The sequence below is a fragment of the Macaca mulatta genome, chromosome 8 (assembly GCF_049350105.2).
Source record: "Macaca mulatta isolate MMU2019108-1 chromosome 8, T2T-MMU8v2.0, whole genome shotgun sequence".
Taxonomy (NCBI): domain Eukaryota; kingdom Metazoa; phylum Chordata; class Mammalia; order Primates; family Cercopithecidae; genus Macaca; species Macaca mulatta.
The window spans coordinates 115,763,844-115,785,734 of record NC_133413.1 but is presented as its reverse complement, the minus strand read 5'-3'; the positions used below and the strand labels follow the sequence as shown (position 1 = coordinate 115,785,734).

Below are 21,891 nucleotides of genomic sequence, written 5' to 3'. Positions count from 1 at the left end.
TAACATAAGAAAAAAGTACTTTCCACTGTGGGATCTGCATTTGATAAAATGGAACACTTCAGATGGGAGTTGATTCATTATTTAATTCAGCCATCAAGAAAGGTTGTGGAGTCATAATCAATTCAACTCTTAAAAAAAAAAGATAAATCCTGATCCATCCATCTTAAATGACGTCAGCTCTATGCCTCAAATTCTTTAGATAATTTCCTCGTCCTTTGATTCTGTTCTCTTTTTAGAGAAAACCATCTCTTTTAGGTTGATGTCAGAACTGAGGTGGAGAACCTTAAAATTAGAAGACCTTGAAATCCAAATCTGTTTCAGTACCTCATATCTTAATCAATAATTTGTGGCTCAACTCAGTATAACAAAACTTTTCTCTTTATTTCATCAGATGTACTACTGGGCATTGGAAACTCTAAGAAGAATTTTAAAAAGTTCTGCTTCAAGACTCAACAACTGCAAAGCCACAATAGTACATCACTGGCATTTTATGTATATGATCTGATTTAATTCTCTAAGAGTTGTTAAAATTATTTTCTATTTTTTACAAATGAGGATATAGGCAAAGAGAGAACAATTTTTTTTTTTTGCCAAAATTCCAATTTTTTTGCCAAACATCTCCCAGCTAGTGAGTATTAAATCCAGAATTGAACCTAAACCCATGGAATCTAAAGCCTATTTTTTTTTAATTTTTAATTTTTTGTGGGCATACAGTAGGTGTATATATTCATGGGGCATATGAGATATTTTAAGACAGGAAAACAATGTGTAATAATCATATCAGGGTAAATGGGGTAACCATCAGTAAAGCCCGTTTTCTAATATGTTTGGAAACTATTACTAAAAGTTGCACAATTTTCTCTCCTGACTACAGTTGGAAAATGCCAATACTGTTTCATTACTAACAAAACTTGCGGTAGTAACATCGAAGTAATTGCTGTTTATGCAATAGCCAAAACACAAAATACCCCGTACTTTCTCCCAAATCTCCTGATCAAAGGAAATTAATGAATATTCTACCGTGAAAAGTAAATAAATGGATATTATTTTGTTACGAATCAACTTCAGTTCAGGGAGTTTTATAATAGTAAAACCCTTTTTTTGGCTAAATATGTATGGAGAAAAAATTATTACTCATTTTATAATAGACAAAGAAGCAATTTTTTTGTAGGCATACCTGCTTAGAGTCATGTATTTTCTCTTCAAAGTTTTGTCATAACCACATGTGCCCAGAAAAGAGTATAAAGTTTTTTTTACCAATATCAAATAAATAAAAACAACATTAAATTAAATACATTGATAAATTTAAATGAAAATGGAAAATTCTTCACTTTGAATGACAGCATAATTCTTCACCTTGTTCACTTTCTCTCCCTCTCTTTTTTTAGCCACAAATACAACTTTATTTGTTGAAAAGCTTCCTGAAAAAGGTAGCACTGGGTGTAAAGCCTGTGTTTGGCATTTTATCCCCTAAAATTTGCTTGCTTACTCCCAAGTCACTGGAAAAGCTATGGGCCCCAGACATAAACAAAGATAAAAACCCACTCCCCACAAATTTTCCCCATTGTAAGAGTAAGGCAGAATGTACCTTTCTGCAAGCAGGCATATCTAAAAAACCATCTAATTTAATTTTAAATGTAAAAACGCTTCTAAATTAACATATACATACTTAATTCTATGAATAAAGAACTATGGCTGGGCACAGTGGCTCATGCCTGTAGTCCCAGCACTGTGGTAGGCCAAGGCAGGCGGATCATGAGGTCAGGAGATCGAGACCATCCTGGCTAACATGGTGAAACCCCATCTCTACTAAAAATACAAAAAATTATCTGGGCATGGTGGCACACGCCTGTAGTCCCAGCTACTTGGGAGGCTGAGGCAGGAGAATCGCTTGAACCTGGGAGGTGGAGGTTGCGGTGAGCCAAGATCATGCCACTGCACTCCAGCCTGGGCGACAGAGTGAGATTCTGTCTCAAAAAAAAAAAGAACTATAAGAGGCTGGGCGCAGTGGCTCATGCCTGTAATTCCCTTGGGAGGCTGAATCGGGCAGATCATTTGAGCTCAGGAGTTTGAGACTAGCTTGGGCCACATGGTGAGACCCAGTATCTACAAAAAATATAAAAATTAGCTAGTTGTGGTGGTCCATGCCTGAAGTCCCAGCTACTTGCAGGGCTGAGGTGGGAGGATCACTTGAGGCTGGGAGGTAGAAGCTGCAGTGAGCCGAGATCATGCCACTGCACCCCAGACTGGGCAACAGAGTGAGACCCTGTCTCAAAAATAATAATAATAATAATAACTATAAGATATAAAAGTTCACTCACTGTTTTTAAGTTAAAGGTAACCTCCATGACAAAACCAAGATGTTCCAAAAATCTTTTTCCTATTTTTTTTTTTTATTATTAAATCAAGGGAATCCTTCCCCACATTGAGAAGAAGCATCATGCCACAAGGTGAAAATGCCAGAAGGCTACATTTTCCTTTAAACTCTTAAAATGTGGTAATAAGGTACTTTAAAAATAATACATTTTTGATCTAAAATCTTGTATAGCATTATGTTATAGAATACAGAATACAAACATTTGTGTGTATGATGAATAACATTAGAAATGACATCATAATAATCAGATATACTCTATCTTCATTTTTGTTTGCATTATATTTTCCAGCTGCTGGTTTCAGAAAATTACTGCTGGAGTTCCTCTCTTCTTCACGTACAGCAGAGAGCAATTTGCAGAGTCATGCAAGGGTGAAAATGTGATTGAAATATAGGGATCGTTCTTAATGAAAAATGTTACTGCTTTGGAAATTATGGCTAAAACTATTTCAGAACTCACTTATATTCTTAAGCCTTATGATATAATAGTCTCCATTTAAAAATATACTATCAATTGTAAATTACTTGGCACCAAATGTAAAGACTTTTTTCTGCAGAGTTCTTTTCACTGTTACATATTTACATACATTTATATTTGTGTGGTGGAGTATTTTGATCAGTTTTTGTTTTTCTTTAAATGATTAAATGTTAAGCTCTTTAAAATCAAGTGTAATTTTACTCATCAAAATGAAAATGTTACCCAAACCTTAGATCAAAAGGGGGCATCTTTTGATATTTTCTAAACTTCTAAATATGTATTGAGGTTCAACCTATGACTTAAAACATGACTAAACTGAAAATGATCACTCTTTGAAGTACTATTGTTTCTTCTTTCTAAGCTTTAATATTGTGCCCAATTTAAATTTGGATGTAGCTTAAAAATCCTTTGTTCAAAGAAGCAAGTAGAATTGACTAATTTCACATGAAGATGAAAGAAAAAAATGAAGGAAACTTCAAGCCGTGGTAGCACTTTGGTTTTTATAGTTTATGTGACAAAAATCTAAAAAGTATTTTTAAAATAATAATCTATATTTAAATGCTCTTATAATAACCAGAACACACAAAAACATTTTTTGCAAGCTAACTAATGTTCAGGAAAAAAAGAAAAATGTGTATTTCTAACAGTAGTAAAGATGGTTGAATTTTAAATATTCTCTCCTACCTGGGCCATCCCAGTCATCTGTCTCAACTCCAGATTGCCCCGGTTTCTCTGACTGTGTGTCCCCATCTGATTCTGCTGTCTCCTGGATTCCTTCATCATCACCTGGAAAACACCGACACAAGGAGAGAAAGAAAATGAGCAAAGCCCTCTCTTTCACATTCACATCCTCATTAAGGGCTGTCCTTATCATATATCTAATTACAGGTTTGCTATACATATTGTCATTATACTAATAAACGTTCATGATTATTTTGATATCTATTGTGGCTTCACAATAAAGACAATCAGTATTTGTTATCAATAAATGAATGAAGTTAAGTACTATAAGCAATAAAAAACATTTCCATGTAAAATTTCCTTTGGAGTTCTTAATATATATAAGAAGAAAATGAAATTGCAGTTTATATTTTTTTCTAATACTTTTGATATAGAAAAACTTAACTCATTTATTTCCAAATTGTAACTTTTCTAAAGATAAGATGCAGATAAATAAAGATCGTAGAATAAGACATATCTATGGTTTTGGTTGAATTTAGATTACTTTGAAGAACATTTTTATTTTTCCCCAGCTTTATGCTTGCTAAGACTGGGTCTTATTTGTTTTAAAAATATAGTATAAAAGGCCATAATTAAATGATTAGCCAGTGACTCAACTCCTCACAATAAAGGAAACTATAAAGCTATACTTTTGCTTGAATAAATACGCTAGTTTCTATAATTGTATGCCATCATTTTCACATTAAAAAGGCAGTAACATTCTGAGCAAAAATAAAGTTATGGCAAAGGAGAAACCTTAAGGATACAACCATATTTTAAAAGTAAAAAGTCTAATTAATGAGTACCTTCATTTTAAGTGATAATGTAGCAAAGTATGTGCTGCTTTTAAGGAAAAGTAATCCACTTTAACACAATGTATACTTTAAAATATTAACTAATATGTTGCCATAAATGGTAATAAAAACAAAATAACAAGAAAATATGAAGACAGAAAAAAAAATATTAAAATCACAGCAACTATGCCTTGAATTTAATAATGCCAAGTTTTTTTGTTTTGTTTTTGTTTTTTTGTTTGCTTGTTTTTGAGAAGGAGTCGCACTCGCTGTCACCAGGCTTGCGTGCAGTGGTGCAATTTCAGCTCACTGCAACCTCCACCTCCCAGGTTCAAGCGATTCTCCTGCCTCAGCCTCCCAAGTAGCTGGGATTACAGGTGCCCGCCACCACACCTGGCTAATTTTTGTATTTTTAGTAGAGACAGGGTTTCACTATGTTGGCCAAGCTGATCTTGAACTCCTGACCTCAAGTGATCCACCTGCCTCAGCCTCTCAAAGTGCTGGGATTACAGGTGTGAGCCACCGCACCCAGTGAATAATGCCAAGATTTTAAAATTAAATTGCTTGCCTATCTGGCTTTCTCTGAAGTATCCAATAACTATTTTTCATATAGGTGCCCAACTCTGTAATACTACTTAAATCTTCGTATGATTATACAAAAAAAAAAAAAAATACATTGACCTTCTAAAAACTTTCAAAGTAACTTAGAAAATACAGAATTTTCAGGAAATCATGATTATGATAAATGACACAATGTGACGTTAATATGAGTTTTGAAGTTAAAATTCCATACATTTTATTTTCATTTCTATGTGTAGTTTCATAAAATAAATTTAAAAACTGGAATAAAGGTAAGGAGAAGGAATGTAGAAACCCAGGGTGAGCTCTGTTGAACTCAGTTTACTTAACAGAGTGCATGGATTCTGGTGGATATTAAAGAATAAAATACATAAACCACACCACTGAATCTCATGTCTGAAATTGAAAGATTTTTGAAAATTGATTTATCTTTTCCTTTCAGAACTATCAGAACGAATACCAATGAAATTCCCTCCATAATATATTTATTGAGCATCTACTATGTTTAAGAAACTGTGGTAGGAGCAGTATCATATTTACAGAAAAAGACAGTCCCTTTTTGAAAATATAAACACAATTAAGGAGAGTAAGTTGACAAATGAAAATGCAAGGTAAGGTCCAAGTTTTTAAAACAATATTTTAAAACGTTTTTAAAACAAATAAGATCAAGTCTTAGCAAGCATAAAGGCACAAAGGCTCAGGAACAAAAAAGGGTTTATCATCTGTGCCCCTTTTTGCAGGTTACATAGATGCTAGCCCTGAACTAACCAAGTTCCCTTCTGCCTGACTGTACCTGCTCTGGCCCTTCTCTACCGAGACTCCTCCTGCTTCTCTCAATCCAGAAGCTATGGGATGAAAGCTTCTCTCAATCCAGGAACCATGGGATGAAAGCCTGGTGAGCAGAAGGTTTATGGTATCCATTTGGATTGGTCAGATCCCAGGCCTTATCAGTAGTCTTTGAATATCACCCCTGCCTACATGTAAGTAGTGAACTAATGTCATGTAATTAGCAGACTGGCATAACTAGAATCACAACCTTAGTCTTGGTGGAGAACCCTAATGTCTCCTGGCATTCTCTGCTTGCCCCTTCTTGCTGGCCCCAATCCACTCTCTTCCTTCTAGGCCCTGCTTTGTGACCCAGGGATCCTGAACTCTACTATAGACTCCAACACTGGAGCTCCCTTGGCCTCTGATTTCTGAATTCAGCCACCAGAGGCACTGACAGCATAGCAGAGGATCAGAGGTAGGAGGGGAGAAAGGTCAGGTATTCATCCCTTATTCCCTTCCTTCTTGATGGTCTTCAGTTGCCAGCAGTGACTGTATCGCAGAATTAGAGCTCCTGTTCTATGGTGCCCTCCTGCACCTGCATCAGCATCTTCTCTCGTGTCTTTTGAGACCAGAAGTGCTAAGCTTCTGACTACGGTGAACACTTAGATGCTTCCCAGTCCTGGTTTGTTTCCCTAGTCCTGCCCACACCTTGTATACTATCCCTTCACCAAAATCCCTTTAGTTAAACCCAGTGACCACATCATCAGTTTCCTGATGGACTCTTACTAATACACTCCATTTCCTCCCAACTTCTTATGCTACTTTAATGATCTGGGGCCAGTCACCATGTATGCAATATTTTGAGTGACACTTTCTTTAAATTGACTCACTTTTTAATAACTTATTTCATAAATTTAAAAAATATATATTTTAAAAACAAACAACATATATGAAAATCAAAAAGTTTATCATTACTACAAAGGGAAAATCAGTATCACATGCCAAAAATAGAAAGTAATCACAAAAATAGATTTAACAAAAATACGGATAATACTATTAAATGCTAGCTACCATGTCTATTTAGACTCTGAGTTTCTAACTCATTGCTTTGTATTAGAAAGAGAAGCAAGTACTAGAGGAGTATTTAAGTGATAAATGGTAATATGAAATTGAGACATTCTCACTGATATACAAAGAATATAAGAAACTTAACTTTTTTACCATTGATTCAAGGCTATTTAATAAAATATCAGTGTACCATCTTAATCTTCTTGAGTGCCACTAGGGATACCTGACCCAATTTGGAGAAATGTTGACCTTTCCAACACTTAATTTTTCATGGAGGCTAGAATCCACACAACTATTTACCACTTAGATGAGTGACCTTTTGATTACATTTCCACAGACTGAATGGAGTTTCACTCTGGGAGCTAATTCAGGGATGTATACAAAAGGAGTCATGCTCCCCAATGATAAAGAATAGAGAATATACCCTAAAGTTTTTAAATAGCATCCACCCCTTCCAAGCACTTTTCTCATTCCTTATGAGTCTTGAAACACAGGAATTTTAGAACCAGAGGGGACTTTGGAAATCATGTAGCCCAAATTAGATCAACTTACTATTCAGGAAATTGATGCACAGATAGGGTCAATACCTTATCCATGGCCTTACAGCTACCATATTAGTTTCTGCATAAGGAACTTCCCCAAATCTCATGTTCCAGCAATAAGTGCTTCCCACACATCACAGGGGTGGCATACTGAAGCAGTTTTATGTAAATCTCCTTTCCCCAACAAGCAGGATAGTAGGGTTATGGCATCATAAAGGTCACCAAGAACAGCAGTTTGTACAAGTTTAGAAATTAAATTTGAGTCTCCTAATTGTTAGTCTGGCATTCTTTCCAAAACATCCTTTCTCTTTACATCTCTCCTCCAGTTGAGAACCGTGAACACCTGAATAATAATCCCAGAGCAACCCATTAACAAGCAACCATGAAGCCACACTGTTAAAAATTATATAGCCAAGGGCCCAGATCACAGAGAATAAAATCTAAGCAGAACCACTTAGAGAAGTTATTTTATATTCAGGTATTAACTGTATTGTCCTTAGATTCACACAAAGGAGTAAGCCTTCCTGCATCTTACTTTTACATTTTAGTTGTTGGAAACCTATGGTGCCATGCAAAATTCAACCAATCATGAACATTACTCACACACACTTTTGAAAAAACAATGAGAAATATGAAAAAGAAAAACAAAGAGTACTTTCTGTTGAGGACTATATAATCTAGTTGGGGAAATAGGCAATATGCATGAGAGCAGTAGTCACTGATAAAAACCTACAATTAAGATAGTTCATAAATAATTCCAAGTGGTAAGACATAAAGTATAGAAATTCAGAGATCAGAAGCATAGAAAGAGACTGACCATGAAGAAGTCATATAATGAATTCTGGAGTTCCACCCTCATGTTGACTGCAATGAGATGCACTGGAGGTATTTCAGTGGGGGGACTGATATGACCCTGTGATACAAATACAGTAACCAACCTTTGACTAAGTTCCTATGAGCGCACCTTGTCAGACTTTGGGTCTTTTGAGTTCTCCCTTACTCATCCGTAACAACACTAATCTCTCAAACATTCTCTCTCCCAATTTTTGTGAGACTATGGGTAAGTCTACCCCAAAATACTTTATTAGGCAAATTACATATTTTTGGAAGAAAAAACAATGAGAAAAAATAGAAGGGAGTATGTCTGGAAGAATACATTGCTGATTAATCAGAGTTACCACAAAAATTAGAACTTAAAGAAAATGATCCAGTTGAACTGATAAACGTTCACCTCTGTTACACAGAAGTGATACAAAGTGTTCTTTATTAGTTCATTAAAACACAGCTTTTTGAGGGCCAGGCACTGTGCTGGGCACTGAGAATATAAAACAAAGGACTTCTCTCAAACATCACATATAGACCAATGTATGATATAGACAGATCAATAGGGAATTGCAAGCCGGTGTGATAAGTGCTTTGAGGGGAGAAGTTCATGATGGGACAGGAGCACACAGCATGACAACAAACCCAGACTTGATGCCACAGAAGTTTCTTGGAGGAAGAAACCAATAAATATCTGAAAATTTGAAGATGTGAAATTGAATTTTGTAGGTTTAATATCCTGAGGCTACATGACTAGAAACAACTTTTTCTTTTTCTTTTTTTTTGCTGGGGGAGACAGAGTCTCACTCTGCCACCCAGGCTGGAGTGCAGTGGCACAATCTAGGCTCACTGCAACCTCCGCTCTCTGGGTTCAAGTGATTGTCCTGCCTCAGCCTCCTGAGTAGCTGGGATTACAGGTGCACACCACCATGCCCATCTAATTTTTGTATTTTTAGAGACGGGGTTTCACTATGTTAGCCAGGCTGGTCACAAACTCCTGACCTCTGGTGATCCACTTGCCTGGGCCTCTCAAAGTGTTGGGATTACAGGCGTGAGCCACCACTCGCAGCCAGAAACAATTTTTAAGATTAAAAATGGTAGCTACCTTCCCAAAGAATTCCATAGGAGAAAGATTATGGTAATTAAGTTATTGTGCAGGAAACATGGCAGCTTGAAGGTGGTGAAACCAGATAGTTCAATGATGTAAGAGTATAATCCAGAAGACGTTTTAAGATACTAAAGAAATAGTTTGAAAAATACTTCAACTGTCTAATGGCTGACTGAGTGAAGTCCTTTCCTTCGTGCATATATTCCAAATTTACCCCTGATCATTCTCATCCAATATCTGATAGAAAAAGAAAACGGCAAGATGAAAATATTGTAATTCAACCTATTCAGGGGTTGATTGAACTAGTAGTTTCATATGATTAAAAAGCTTTCATTAAATGTCACTTAACTGCCAGATCAGAACTGTAGAGCTTAGATTTCAACTTGGTAGTAATACTCAATAGTGATAACCTAGATTCATTGAATGATTTGCTCTAATTTTTTTCATGCATTACAAATAATTAGATATTGAAAATAAGTATTGCAGAGTATTTAAAGAAGCACTACAAAAGTAGTTAAGTATACACATTTAACAGCTCAAAATAAATTACAGTTTGTACCTCTTTTAAGCTACTTATAAAACTAGGTAAAGTGTATGCAATATATATCACATTAATAAAAAAAATTTGGAGAGGAAAGAATAATTTAAACTTTCTAATTATTTAATCATATTTTTTAAAGGAAGAATGCAAATTAAAAAAGAAAGATGACTAAAACAAAAGAATCTCATATGAAATGATAAATTTGGATGTGGAAAACAGAATGGATCAGAATTTAATTTATATTCATTTCAATATCTGCTATATGCAAAATCCTGAAATCATAAAGATGAATAAGGTATAGATCATGTCATCAAGATCAGATTCTATATTAAATCTAAACATATCATCTCTCAAGCACTACTCAGCACTAGGTATATCGCTAAATGCTTTATAAACACCACATCAACAGCTCTGCCATGTATTCATATTCCTATAGTTCAGAAAAATAAACCAAAGGGGAGAGATGTGGAAAGATGCCCAGGCACACTGCTAGTAAGTGGCAGAACCAGGATTTGATGCCAAGTTAGTCTGACTCCAAAGACCATGCCCCTAACTTATTAGGACATTACCGTCAAAGTCAACTACATGGCAAACAACAGAGATTGCAGGATGTAATCTGACAGCTGCTTTCTCCTTATCATGTTTAAGCCCCATTTCTTCATTATGCTTGCATAATTTTTTTTTCCCCCCGAGACTGAGTTTCGCACTTGTTGCCCAGGCTGGAGTGCAATGGCTCAATCTCGGCTCATCGCAACCTCCGCCTCACGGATTCAAGTGATTCTCCTGCCTCAGCCTTCCCAAGTAGCTGGGACCACAGGCATGCACCAATATGCCCGGTCAATTTTGTATTTTTAGTAGAGACGTGATTTCTCCATGTTGGTCAGGCTGGTCTCAAACTCCCAACCTCAGGTGACCCACCTGCTTCGGCCTCCCAAAGTGCTGGGATTACAGGCGTGAGCCACCGTGCCCAGCCGCTTGCATATTAAAATAAAATGTTTTACCGATTTGATTTTATAAGCATTATTTTTTCCCTACGGTTTACTATTTTACTTGGCACTTAGTAAAATCAACTACATACAAATGTTAATCAATTACCATTGCTCATTGACCAGTTAAAAATTAGATTTTAGTTTCATTCTTTTTACCATAACTTACGGCAATATCATTACATTTGCTAATTAATTGCTTTCAGCACATTCTTTCTATTTAATAAATAAAATGTCAAAATTTTCCAACTTTTAGATTCTTCATCTTCTAACTTTATGTCAGAAAACTAGTTCTTATTTTTATGGTAATGTTTTGACATAATTCATTTTTTAATGCTTTTTACTAATGAAAAATAACTGATTAAAAATAATTTAATCAAATATGAAATCTCTGAATTACTTTTAAGAAACTATTTTTTTCTCACAAGAGAGAGAAAAAGATGCTTCTTTCCTTCCAATATATTTATTCTCATGAAAAAGTTATAAATATAACTTTATTTTGATATTAACCCAAGCTTCTTCCTGATTTAAATGAAATTGACTTTATTGATAAACTTTTTTTTTTTTTTACTTCTATCCATTTTTGATTCTATGTTTGAAATCAGTACTCTAGAGTAGCTTAGGAAAACTGGAATGAATAATTAATAGCAAGATAATAAGGACAAGCTTGTTAAGATATTGCTTCACGAGCTGTGTTGGTAGGAAGAGGAAAGGAAGACAGAAAAAAAAGATGCCAAGAAGAGAATTACAGAAAGAACTAGGAACTCATTTGACATCCATTCATTTACTTTCTAGATTTTTTATTCATATACTTTTAAATAGAAATTTCAGTGCATTTTCAGCAAAGCACAAACATATTTAATGGGATAACCACTATATATATCCAGCAACCAATTCATAAAATGATGAAATGGAATAAATGTCAAGCAGTAACAAAATCTATAATATTTCTAAAATTATGGCTATGGAGTTAATGGTTTTCCGTCACAAGATTAAACTCTTTTGTTACTCTTTTAAAAGATATCATACGTATTTTGTGGGCCTTTCCATTTTTCTTAGTCTAGGTTTCAGAATCAATGAGAGTCCTATAGGAGGAAATTGAAGGTGTTATTGAGCAATATAATGCATAGCATAAATGGCTCGGGGAAATGCACTTGAATATAGTCTTTGAAACACATGAAACAGGATCTTTAAATACCATATTAGGTATTGTTGGTAAGGTGGTAAAAGCATTGGCTCCACTCGCCAGGCAAAAATAATTTAAAAACCGCAAACAAACACCTTTTCACTGAAAGTTAAATACTTCTGTAGAAATTAAAGATTTGCCACATTCTGAGACAGTCACTTTTTCAGCACAGAATAGCAGCAGTGTTTGAAAGCAGTCATGCAAGCAAACAGCCCTTCTCAACCTTGCTCTTTTAATCCATGTAGTTCCTATCAATATTAACCTCTTATAGAAATTCTTGTACAATATAACTATTGAACTTTCTTGACTAGGAGTGTTACTGTAGCTGTTAGTCATCCCTATAATGTATTTTGCAATCAGCTAAATCATCAAAGTATTTTTTAACAATGAACAGTTCAGAAGTGACAGATCTACTTTCTTGTTCACAACTGCTTATCAGAGAATAGATATCACATATGTTTTCCAGGTGCTTCCTATAGTTAGGATACCTTCACAGAAGAAGCTCATGAAAGATAAGGTCATAAAAGAGATGAAAAATGTGTGAGCTTCATACACTTATGGTTTTATCATCAGACAAGATAGCTTTGGTTAAAGGACTGTAACAGTCAAAAACAGAAAACTGAAGCTCATACTGAAGGGCGAGGACATTAAAGTTTAAGATTCAGTTTATGTTTGCTTTGCCTAATAGCCTCACAATATTGTCTAGCTTAAAACAATTGTTTGGTTATAGATTATCCAAACAGAAATGTCATGTTAAATTAACTCTATGTTACCAAATTATAGACACGATTCTAATCTCCAGGAACAAAAATAAAAACATGCAGCTGTCCCCTTTATGGCAATACCTAAAAAAAAAAAAAAAAAAAAAAGCATTTCAACTGTTTGAAAAGAACAGATCCATTATGTCCATTATGTTTTTGGATTCCCATCCTGTTTTCTAACTCAGATCTCCCTTTGACTTACTACTTACATATAATAAAATGTAGAGTTTTGCTATCTTCTGGGTAGTTATATTCAGTATACAATTATTTTTTAAAAAGCATGTGACTTTTTTGTAACCTATTTGGGGCTTTCCTATCTGACAAAATATTATTTTGACAGTAGTTTCAGATTCCTTAATATGAAAGATTAAGCAGATCAAAAGACTAGAACCCACATTTATTTGGCTATACATTTGAGGAATGTAGATGAGGAAACAATCCTGAAACAGTTGATAACAGTGGTCCAGGGCTAACACTGTCATGCTGAGAAGAAACTCAATTTCTTCTTCTTTTTTTTTTTTTTTTTTTGTACAGAGTCTCGCTCTGCCTCCCAGGATGGAGTGCAGTGGCGCGATCTCAGCTCACTGCAAGCTCCGCCTCCCAGGTTCACGCCATTCTCCTGCCTCAGCCTCCGAAGTAGCTGGAACTACAGGTGCCCGCCACCACACCCGGCTAATTTTTTGTATTTTTAGTAGAGATGGGGTTTCACCATGTTAGCCAGGATGGTCTCGATCTCTGGACCTCGTGATCCACCCGCCTCGGCCTCCCAAAGTGCTGGGATTACAGGCGCGAGCCACCACGCCCAGCCTCAATTTCTATAGTTAATGCATGACTACTGTCATTTGTAGTGTATCATCATAGCTAGTAACGGGAAAATACTGAAAATACTAATGTTTATGTTTACCGACATCATGTAAAAGTCACAATTGAAGTACTGATAACTGAAGAAGAAAGAACAGTGAATTATTGAACACAGTACTGAATATTTATCCCTGCTATCAATATTATCCTCCATATGAAAAGAGTTTTACTCAAAGTTTAAGTTCATTGAAGATTTGATGCATAAGGGAAATTTCCACATGAGATAAAATAAGGCAAGTTTTAATCAGTATTGTCTTTTGATAATTTTATTCCTCATTATTTCTCTCAACGAGCACATGAAAGGGTGAGATACATAAGCAAGTGTGGGAAAACAAGGCATTCTATTATTTTTTTTTCTTTTGAAAGAGTCTTGCCAAAGCTGGAGAGCAGCAATGCAATCAGTTCACTGTAACCTTGGACTCTTGGGCCCAAGCAATCCTCCTGCCTCAGCCTCAGGTAGCTAGAACAAGAGGCCCAAGCCACCATGCCCACCTAATTATGTTTATGTTTTGTAGATATGAGTATCTCACTATGTTGCCCAGGCTGGTCTCAAACTCCTGGCCTCAAGTGATCCTCCTGCTGCAGCCTCCCAAAGTGCTGGGATTACAGGCATGAGCTACTGCACCCAGTCCAACATTCTATTTTAAACAATGTTTCTAAAATTTATATTTCAAAGTTTATATTTAAATATTTTTTCTTATTATCCCTTCCTCTACCTTCCCTTCAAAAAGTCTCACTCTAACTAATGTCATTCCCATCAGAAGAAGATTCTAAATACCTACAGCATTTCTTGTTCCAAGAAGAGACACAGTAACACCTTATGGTCTCTAAATGAGGATATTCTGTACTATAACCCAATCATAATTACGTTGTTCTGCCAGTAAAAACCCATGATCTCTTCTGTTTGTCTGCCTCTGTGTTTATTTAAGAATATTATTCGTAAGCAAACACTCATTATCAAAGTGTTCCATTGTATTGTGAAATAGGACTTTAAGTCACACACTCAAAATGCAAAGGCTGGAGAAGCAGCCAATAGAGAATGCATATTCTAGGCCTAACAAAGGCATCGTTCCTTATCTGAATGCCCTTTATATAACACTAGTTCAAACACTCTAATGACGAATGACTCTCAGAACTCACAAATAAGGGCTAACATTTCTTTCTCCTAACAAATCCTGGTTTTTCCTCCCGCTTCATCACTGGAATTATCTTCCTCTTTCATTTTCTCTCTCTACTATGGCTTATGGAAAGCTCAGATTTGCAATTTCATATTTCAGCTTTCAGAATATTTATCTTCCTCTTTATGCTTCATCTCTACTATTTCCTGTCCTTAGCCTTATGATCATTGTCCTTCCTGGTCTCTCCGGTCCAACTCACACCCATCTCTATTGCTCTCCTTGCATGCTCACCAGGCTGGTGTCGCTCACATGCTGTTCCCTCTACCTGAAACCTTATGACTTCTTTTTGCCTAGTTAATGCCTCCCCAACTTCTATTCCAGCTTAAGTGTCACATTCTTTTTTTTTTTTTTTTTTTTTTTTTTGAGACAGGGTCTTGCTCTATCACCCAGTCTGGACAGTGTTACGGTACTATCACGACTCACTGTGGCTTCAAACTCCCAGGCCCAAGCAACTCTTCTACCTCAGCCTCCCAAGCGCTGGGACCACAGGTATGTACCACCATGCCCCGCCAGGTTTTCTATTTTTTATTCTTTATAGAGATGAGGTCTCCCTATGTTGACAACCTGGTGTCAAACTCCTGGGCTCAAGCAATCCTCCCACCTTGGCCTCCCAAAGTGCTGCAATTACAGGTGTGAGCCACCATGCCTGGCCAAGACATTTTCTCTGACCTTCCTCACTAGATCAAACCACCCTGCACCATTTGCATGATTATTTTATTAATGTCTGCCTCCTCACTATAAGGTAAATTCTACGATATCCAGGACCTTGCCTGTGTTTACTTACCACTGTATCCACAGCATGTCTCACATGTCTGACATAGCAGGTGTTCAATAAATACTTACTGGATAAGCTAACACAGGAATGTTGAATGCACTGACTGCCATTATGCTTTCATTCATTAATTATTCTAATAACCAAGCAAAGCAAATAAAAGCTATGCATTTTACATAAACTGAAAACCCTCCATAGTAACATAATTTAGAGTTGGGCATAGACCACCTGACAACAAAACAGAGGCTTCTCTTTTAGCGTGGACGATACCATAAAAATAAGTTGTGGGCCAGGTGTGGTGGTTCATGCCTGTAATCTCAGCACTTTGGGAAGCCCAGGTGGGCAGGTCACCTGAGGGCAGGAGTTTGACTAACATGATGAAACCCAGTATCTACTAAAAATACAAAAAAAAAAAAATTATACAGGCATGGTGGCGGGCACCTGTAGCCCCAGTCACTCAGGAGGCTGAGGCAGGAGAATCGCTTGAACTCGGGAGACAGAGGCTGCACTGAGCCGAGATTGCACCATTGCACTCCAGCCTGAGTGACATTGCGAGACTCCATCTCAAAAAAAAGAAAAAAAAGTTGTGGACAACGGGATGCAAGCCAAAGAGTCCTGTGGCCACTTCTGGGAACCTATTGTTACAGCTGCACCTAATCCTAACAGAGTTTCCACATCTCTGGGAAAAAAAAGAATATTCTAGGTCCCATCAGTCTCCTTCTAACTCAGATGCACATCTAGCTTCCAACACCAGAGATAGTCCCAAATTAGTTATCACAAGACGCATTCAGACTATTTTTACTACAAGGTCTTCCAACAGCGTCTCCTCCCTTAGTGCCAGCAACAGGTTCTTGGCTGCTGGTGATAACACCAGAAAAACATAGATAGTACCCACAGCATTTTCCAGAGTTTCAGAAATGTAGATATTCTTTCCCTCTCTCTTCATTTTTTAGCATAGCACTTTCAAAATCAGGCTTTTCATGAGTATCTGTGGTCTCTTTAGGCAAAGGATAACTACCCTGTAATGATAATAGATTTGGAATTCAGGTATCTAATATAAATACAAACTCTTTTTGTGCATCTGTTTGGTTTTCCAACAAATTAGGAAGTTGAAAACAAACTTAACATTCTTGATCCTGGTTGTCTCCTTTGAAGATCACTAATACTTACAGGTACTAAAAGGGGTTGATTCAGGCTTGGTGGAAACCAAAGCTTATACAATTCAGGGGGCCTCCTCAAGAAAAAGAATTCAAAGTCCCACTTACAAAATTAGGTGCAGGGCCTTGTGAGGAATCTGTCCAAATGAGGAGTTCTGAAGTTTAAGCTTCATTAACCTCATAGTAACCACAGTAATGGTCAGAACTATCTTTCTCAGATAAACGGTACTGCCCCAGTGCTCAGGTGTTCAGAAACCCCTGTCAAAGAAGCCTCAGAATTTCGAAGCAACACTTAATATTTATTTGAATTATCCGAGTTTCAGAATTGTCCCACACTGTTTTGAACTGTCCTAGGTTCATCATTTGATAGAAAAATAATTAAACAATTGTGAAATAAACTAAAAAGGAGAATGAATAGATCTAATATATTTGACAACATTAGGTGTGAAAATAAGATGCATACTACATACTTTTTCAAAATGCATTCCTTTTATTAGTAATTTGATATTTTTAGGGGCATCTTAAAAGTCACCCAACACAACTGCCAATATTGTAGATAAAACACATCTGAATTGGGTTTTCCTTAGCATATAAGCTACTTTTCCTGTCCATTTTTTTTGTTTCATTTTGCATTTTTGTAGAATTATTTCTCGTTAAAGATTATTGTATTTTGGTATTCCCTTTAGGAGTCAGCCACCAATACAGAATATAGGAGTACAGAATGCACAGATTAAATGAGGCAGATGCGTGCTGGTGAATGGTTTCCACATTAGAATGATGCACATTACCATAAGGAAGCTTGGGAGTGAATGCATTGCTTCCTTAATCGGCCCAAGTTTAACACTATTCTACATATATATATATTTATATATATTTCCTTGTCTATCTTGTGCACATGTTTTCTTTCCTTTCTTAGATCACTGTATCTTTAAGAAATGAGAAAATTATTTATGTAGTCATCTTTCTGCCTCTATACATGCAGGATCACATATGGTCACACATACATATCCATGCTTACGAGAAACAGGTAACATAGGTTCTCAGTATTGGTTAACTTGCCTGGGCCATAATTTGCATTGAAAAAAATTACAATTTACCTAAGACCTAAAATATACCATCTTGAGCTAATCATATAGCAACAATAGAAATTATATCAAATCGCATTGTTAAATACGTAGAAAGCAAAGTGTGTTATATATCTGTATGACAGATTTCCAGCTTGGTAAATTTATATCATTAAAAATAATCCTTAAAGAGACCTTCCTTTCTGTCAGAAAAAATATAATCACAGCCTACTGTCTGTGCAATTCCACTTTCCATCTCTGCTATGTGCTAAGACTTGTTAAGATACAGAGACTGTCAAGTTTCAGAACAGTTCCTTGTCTAATCTTTCTACTTCTCCAGATCTTTGATATAGAACCTGTTAGAATGCATTGCTTACTTTTCCAGTTCCTATGTTTATCTCACTTCCACTCTTACCATCTGTTGTACTGCATTTCCTTCAGAAAAGTGAAAAGTTTTCACAGTGCCCAGAGCTTTCCCTGCAAACAATGCCCTTTTCCCCTCTTCCTTCCTTCCTTTCTTCGTTTTTTATTTAGTCTTATTTTGTGTTGAGGTCAAACTATTTTAAAGAGTTCACTTTGCAAACATTTCTACAAGGCTGAAGTTCTTATCCAAATAGTTTTGATGGATTTGTAAACATTCCTGCCATTTATTACTGGCTTCTGCCCAAATACACACATTTTGGTGTGTCCTCACTCTTTTAAACTACCTGAAAGCAACATCATAAGAAACAGGCAGTGAGAACCTGTAGCTTATTGCATTTCTTTAAAACAAGGCAATATAATTTTCAGTTAGTATAATGAGACTAACGTGCTTTCAATATAGCCCCTTATCAAAATCCCAACTCCACTTATTGCAAAATGGTTTATATTGACAGAGTCTTTCAAGAAGTACCAAAAGATAGAAATATTTTAAGAACATCCCTAATTCACTTAGGTTAGCCTTTTTCTTTATTTGGTTTTGTAAACACCCTTATTTTTGACTGACACATCCTGTACAATTAGTGTTTAATAGAAAATGCCCAGTAAAAATACCTTGAAAAAGTGAGCTTTATACTTCATATATCCAACCTTCTTCAGATGTTTTCCTCTCCCTCCTTCTACAAGAGTTATATAACAGTGGACATCAGGAAGCAAAATTAGTTCTCTATTTTTATTAAGCACCAGTAATGCAAGTTTTCATTCTGTGTTAGTCTTTAGTAGTTTTGTTGACTTTGGCCAAGTTGCTGAGCCTGTGGAAGTCACAGGTGAAAACAGCATCTACCGTGTAGGACAGTAAGTTGATTAGAGATGATACATATACAGGAAGATGTCTGACTTTCAGGAGCAGTCAGCAAATGAACGTTGTTATTACCATTATTAAGATTATTATAATTGGCACATAGCCCTAATGCCAATCTCTGGAATCTCACTGAATGACAAAAAAAAAGAAGCTGAAACAGCAATCTGCATCCTTTATCAGTATTTACTTTATTGGTGCAACACATTCAGTTATTTTTACTTGACCTTTTAAGAACAACAAAAAAGTGGCTGAGTTTATTACTATAATTAAATTCATCGCACCACAGCTTTCTACATTTCCCATTACACAGTCTATGTTTAGGCCTACCAGAGATAAAGATATCCCATCAGGTAATAGATGGACAAATGCTTTAATATTGCCTGTTGCTTCTCAAATGATAACAAAAGCATTGTGAGAAATTTTACCTACTAATAAGAAAATCTACATTTATGTGAGAAGATTAAGAGCTTTTTATCAAGTTTAATATGCCTCAAAAATACCTTTAGCAGACTGCACAGTTGAGATCTGTTGGTCAGCTCACAGAAAGAAAAACGAATTTAGTTTGTCATATGCTAAACAGTAGTACATATTATCATATGTTACTCACATAAATGACCATGGGTCATTTCAAACATTGTATAAAAATTAATCACTTTAATTTGGTTGCAATTATGATGATATATCTGAAATGAGAGATGAGGTAAGTAGACAAAGCTTTATCTGACCCTTACACAGAACACTGAGTCATGAAGCAAATTTTTATACCTTCAGATTCCATCAAAACCAAGAAAGTGTTTACTCTTATAAGAACAGAGTTCCTTCACATGCTCTCCCATTTTTCCAACAATTGTGGTTTTTTAAAAAATCAGTCTCATTCCTAGCAAAAACTATGTTTTGGGACTTTTAAGATGGCTCTAAAAGAGTGATACCACAATGTCATAAGGTATAAATTTTTTCAATCTTATGAGATAAAAGCACTTATAAGGACACTAATTTTTTTTTTTTTTTTTTGAGATGGAGTCTCACTCTGTCACCCAGGCTGGAGTGCAATGGCGCGATCTCGGCTCACGGCAACCTCCACTTCCCGTGTTCAAGCGATTCTCCTGCCTCAACTTCCCGAGTAGCTGGGACTACAGGCACACACCACTGTGTCCAGCTAATTTTTGCATTTTTAGAGACGGGGTTTCACCATGTTGGCCAGGCTGGTCTTGAATTCCTGACCTCGTGATCTGCTAGCCTTGGCCTCCCAAAGTGCTGGGATTACAGGGTGAGCCACTACCCGGCCTATAGGACACTATTAACCTCTATGTTTACATTCTAAAAAGTATTACTTCTCATTTTGCATTGCTAGATGATTTACCTAAGAAAAAGTGAACGATTTTAAAATAAATTTCAGGAAAAAGAAGTACTGAATCCAGGAAAACAGAGGTTCTGCCAAGGAACAATAATGTCATGTGGAGGGAGGGGGAGATGGCGGAGAAGGGAAGGGAGGTTCCTGCCAAGCAAAGCTGGGGGCTGTTCAATCAGCCCTATCAGTGCTCCATCAGTGTCTCCACTCCAGCCAAATCCAGAGAAAACAAGGAGTCAAAGATTCAGGTCAATAAGCTTATAGGCGATTTGCACAAACAGTTCCTCCAGCAAGGTAAAAAACAAAGTCATATTGGCTTTTCTTTTTTATTCTTTCTCTTTGAACTCCCTGGTCCAAACACACCCTGGAAATGTCAATGTTATATGCAAGAATTTAAAGAGCTGAGCTTCTTAATCCCGTTAAGAAAAAAGGAAAAAAGTTGCCTGTAAAGGTCCCCTTCCTTATTGAACTCAAAGTGATTATGGTAGAGCTGTCTTATGCAGATTCTGATTCCAGTTACTCAAGCATCAGAGGAGACAAAAACATGTCATTAAAGGCATAACCAAGGAGGAAAGAAAGCATGTTCATTGAAAGGTTTATAAAATATAGCGAAATAGACTTTCTGAACTAAAAATAATAATAAAATGAACATAAGAAACGAGGAAACAAAATACCATGATGTTTGACATGGGATCAAATGAAAAACAACGGTTACTACTCCCACAACCAAAACTGCATAAATATACAGTTTTAAAAAAATTCTTTTCGTTAAGACTCTAGATAAACTTTTGTTGCTTTACCTTAACTTTCAGGCACCAGGGGCAGGGAGGGATTAATGCCAATAACCTCAACTTAGATTTGTTACAAGTAACAAGGAGGAATATGGCTTTTCCTCTGTTATTTCTTAATCTTTAAACAAAGCCACAAAACTACAGGAACCAACAGAAAGAAAGGAGGATGGGAGGAGGGGGGAACATTTCAATGAGCCTGGCAGCCTATTGGCAGAAGAAGTTGAGTACAATGACGAAACTGGTTCTACTTCTCTGCCCCTCGATCTTTCTAATTCAAGAATGTGGAAAGACAGAAAACACAAGCCCAACTCTGCTATTGTGGAAGGGAACAAAGTGACTCATATCATCCTCAAACACCCCCAAACTGCTGTTCTGGAAACCACATTAATGGGCTACAGATGGAGTCTCATCAAGTCCTTGGCTACAGGGATAATTCTGATTGGGGTTATCTGTATCCCCTGACAGCTTTCCCATTTTACCTGTTTCAATTTCCTGCTTAACCTTTCCTTTCTGCAGGCCTTTCTTCTCCAGGCGTATACACACTGTGTCGTGGCCATGTCTCGTCTCCCAGTCTTACCTCAACTCTCTTCTGTGGCTCACACACTATAGTTTCTTTCCACAGTTCTGTTCCCGAAGGCTTCCATAGTGGTCGGAATCCAACAGATTCCAAGAGCAGCAAGTTCTACAGGTGTGACAGTGCCTCTTCTGCTCCCC

The 21,891-nt window shown here is 36.4% G+C and overlaps 1 protein-coding gene across 3 annotated transcripts in view; it reads right to left on the bottom strand.

The window, feature by feature from the left end:
- ZFPM2 (zinc finger protein, FOG family member 2) overlaps positions 1-21,891 on the bottom strand; it is a 504,207-nt gene that overhangs the window by 375,017 nt on the left and 107,299 nt on the right. For all 3 annotated transcript variants that reach the window (XM_015145851.3, XM_077943950.1, XM_028852860.2), the window contains one exon: positions 3,537-3,638. In XM_015145851.3, the coding sequence (XP_015001337.3) occupies positions 3,537-3,638 (102 nt within the window). The remainder of the gene's footprint in view (positions 1-3,536; positions 3,639-21,891) is intronic.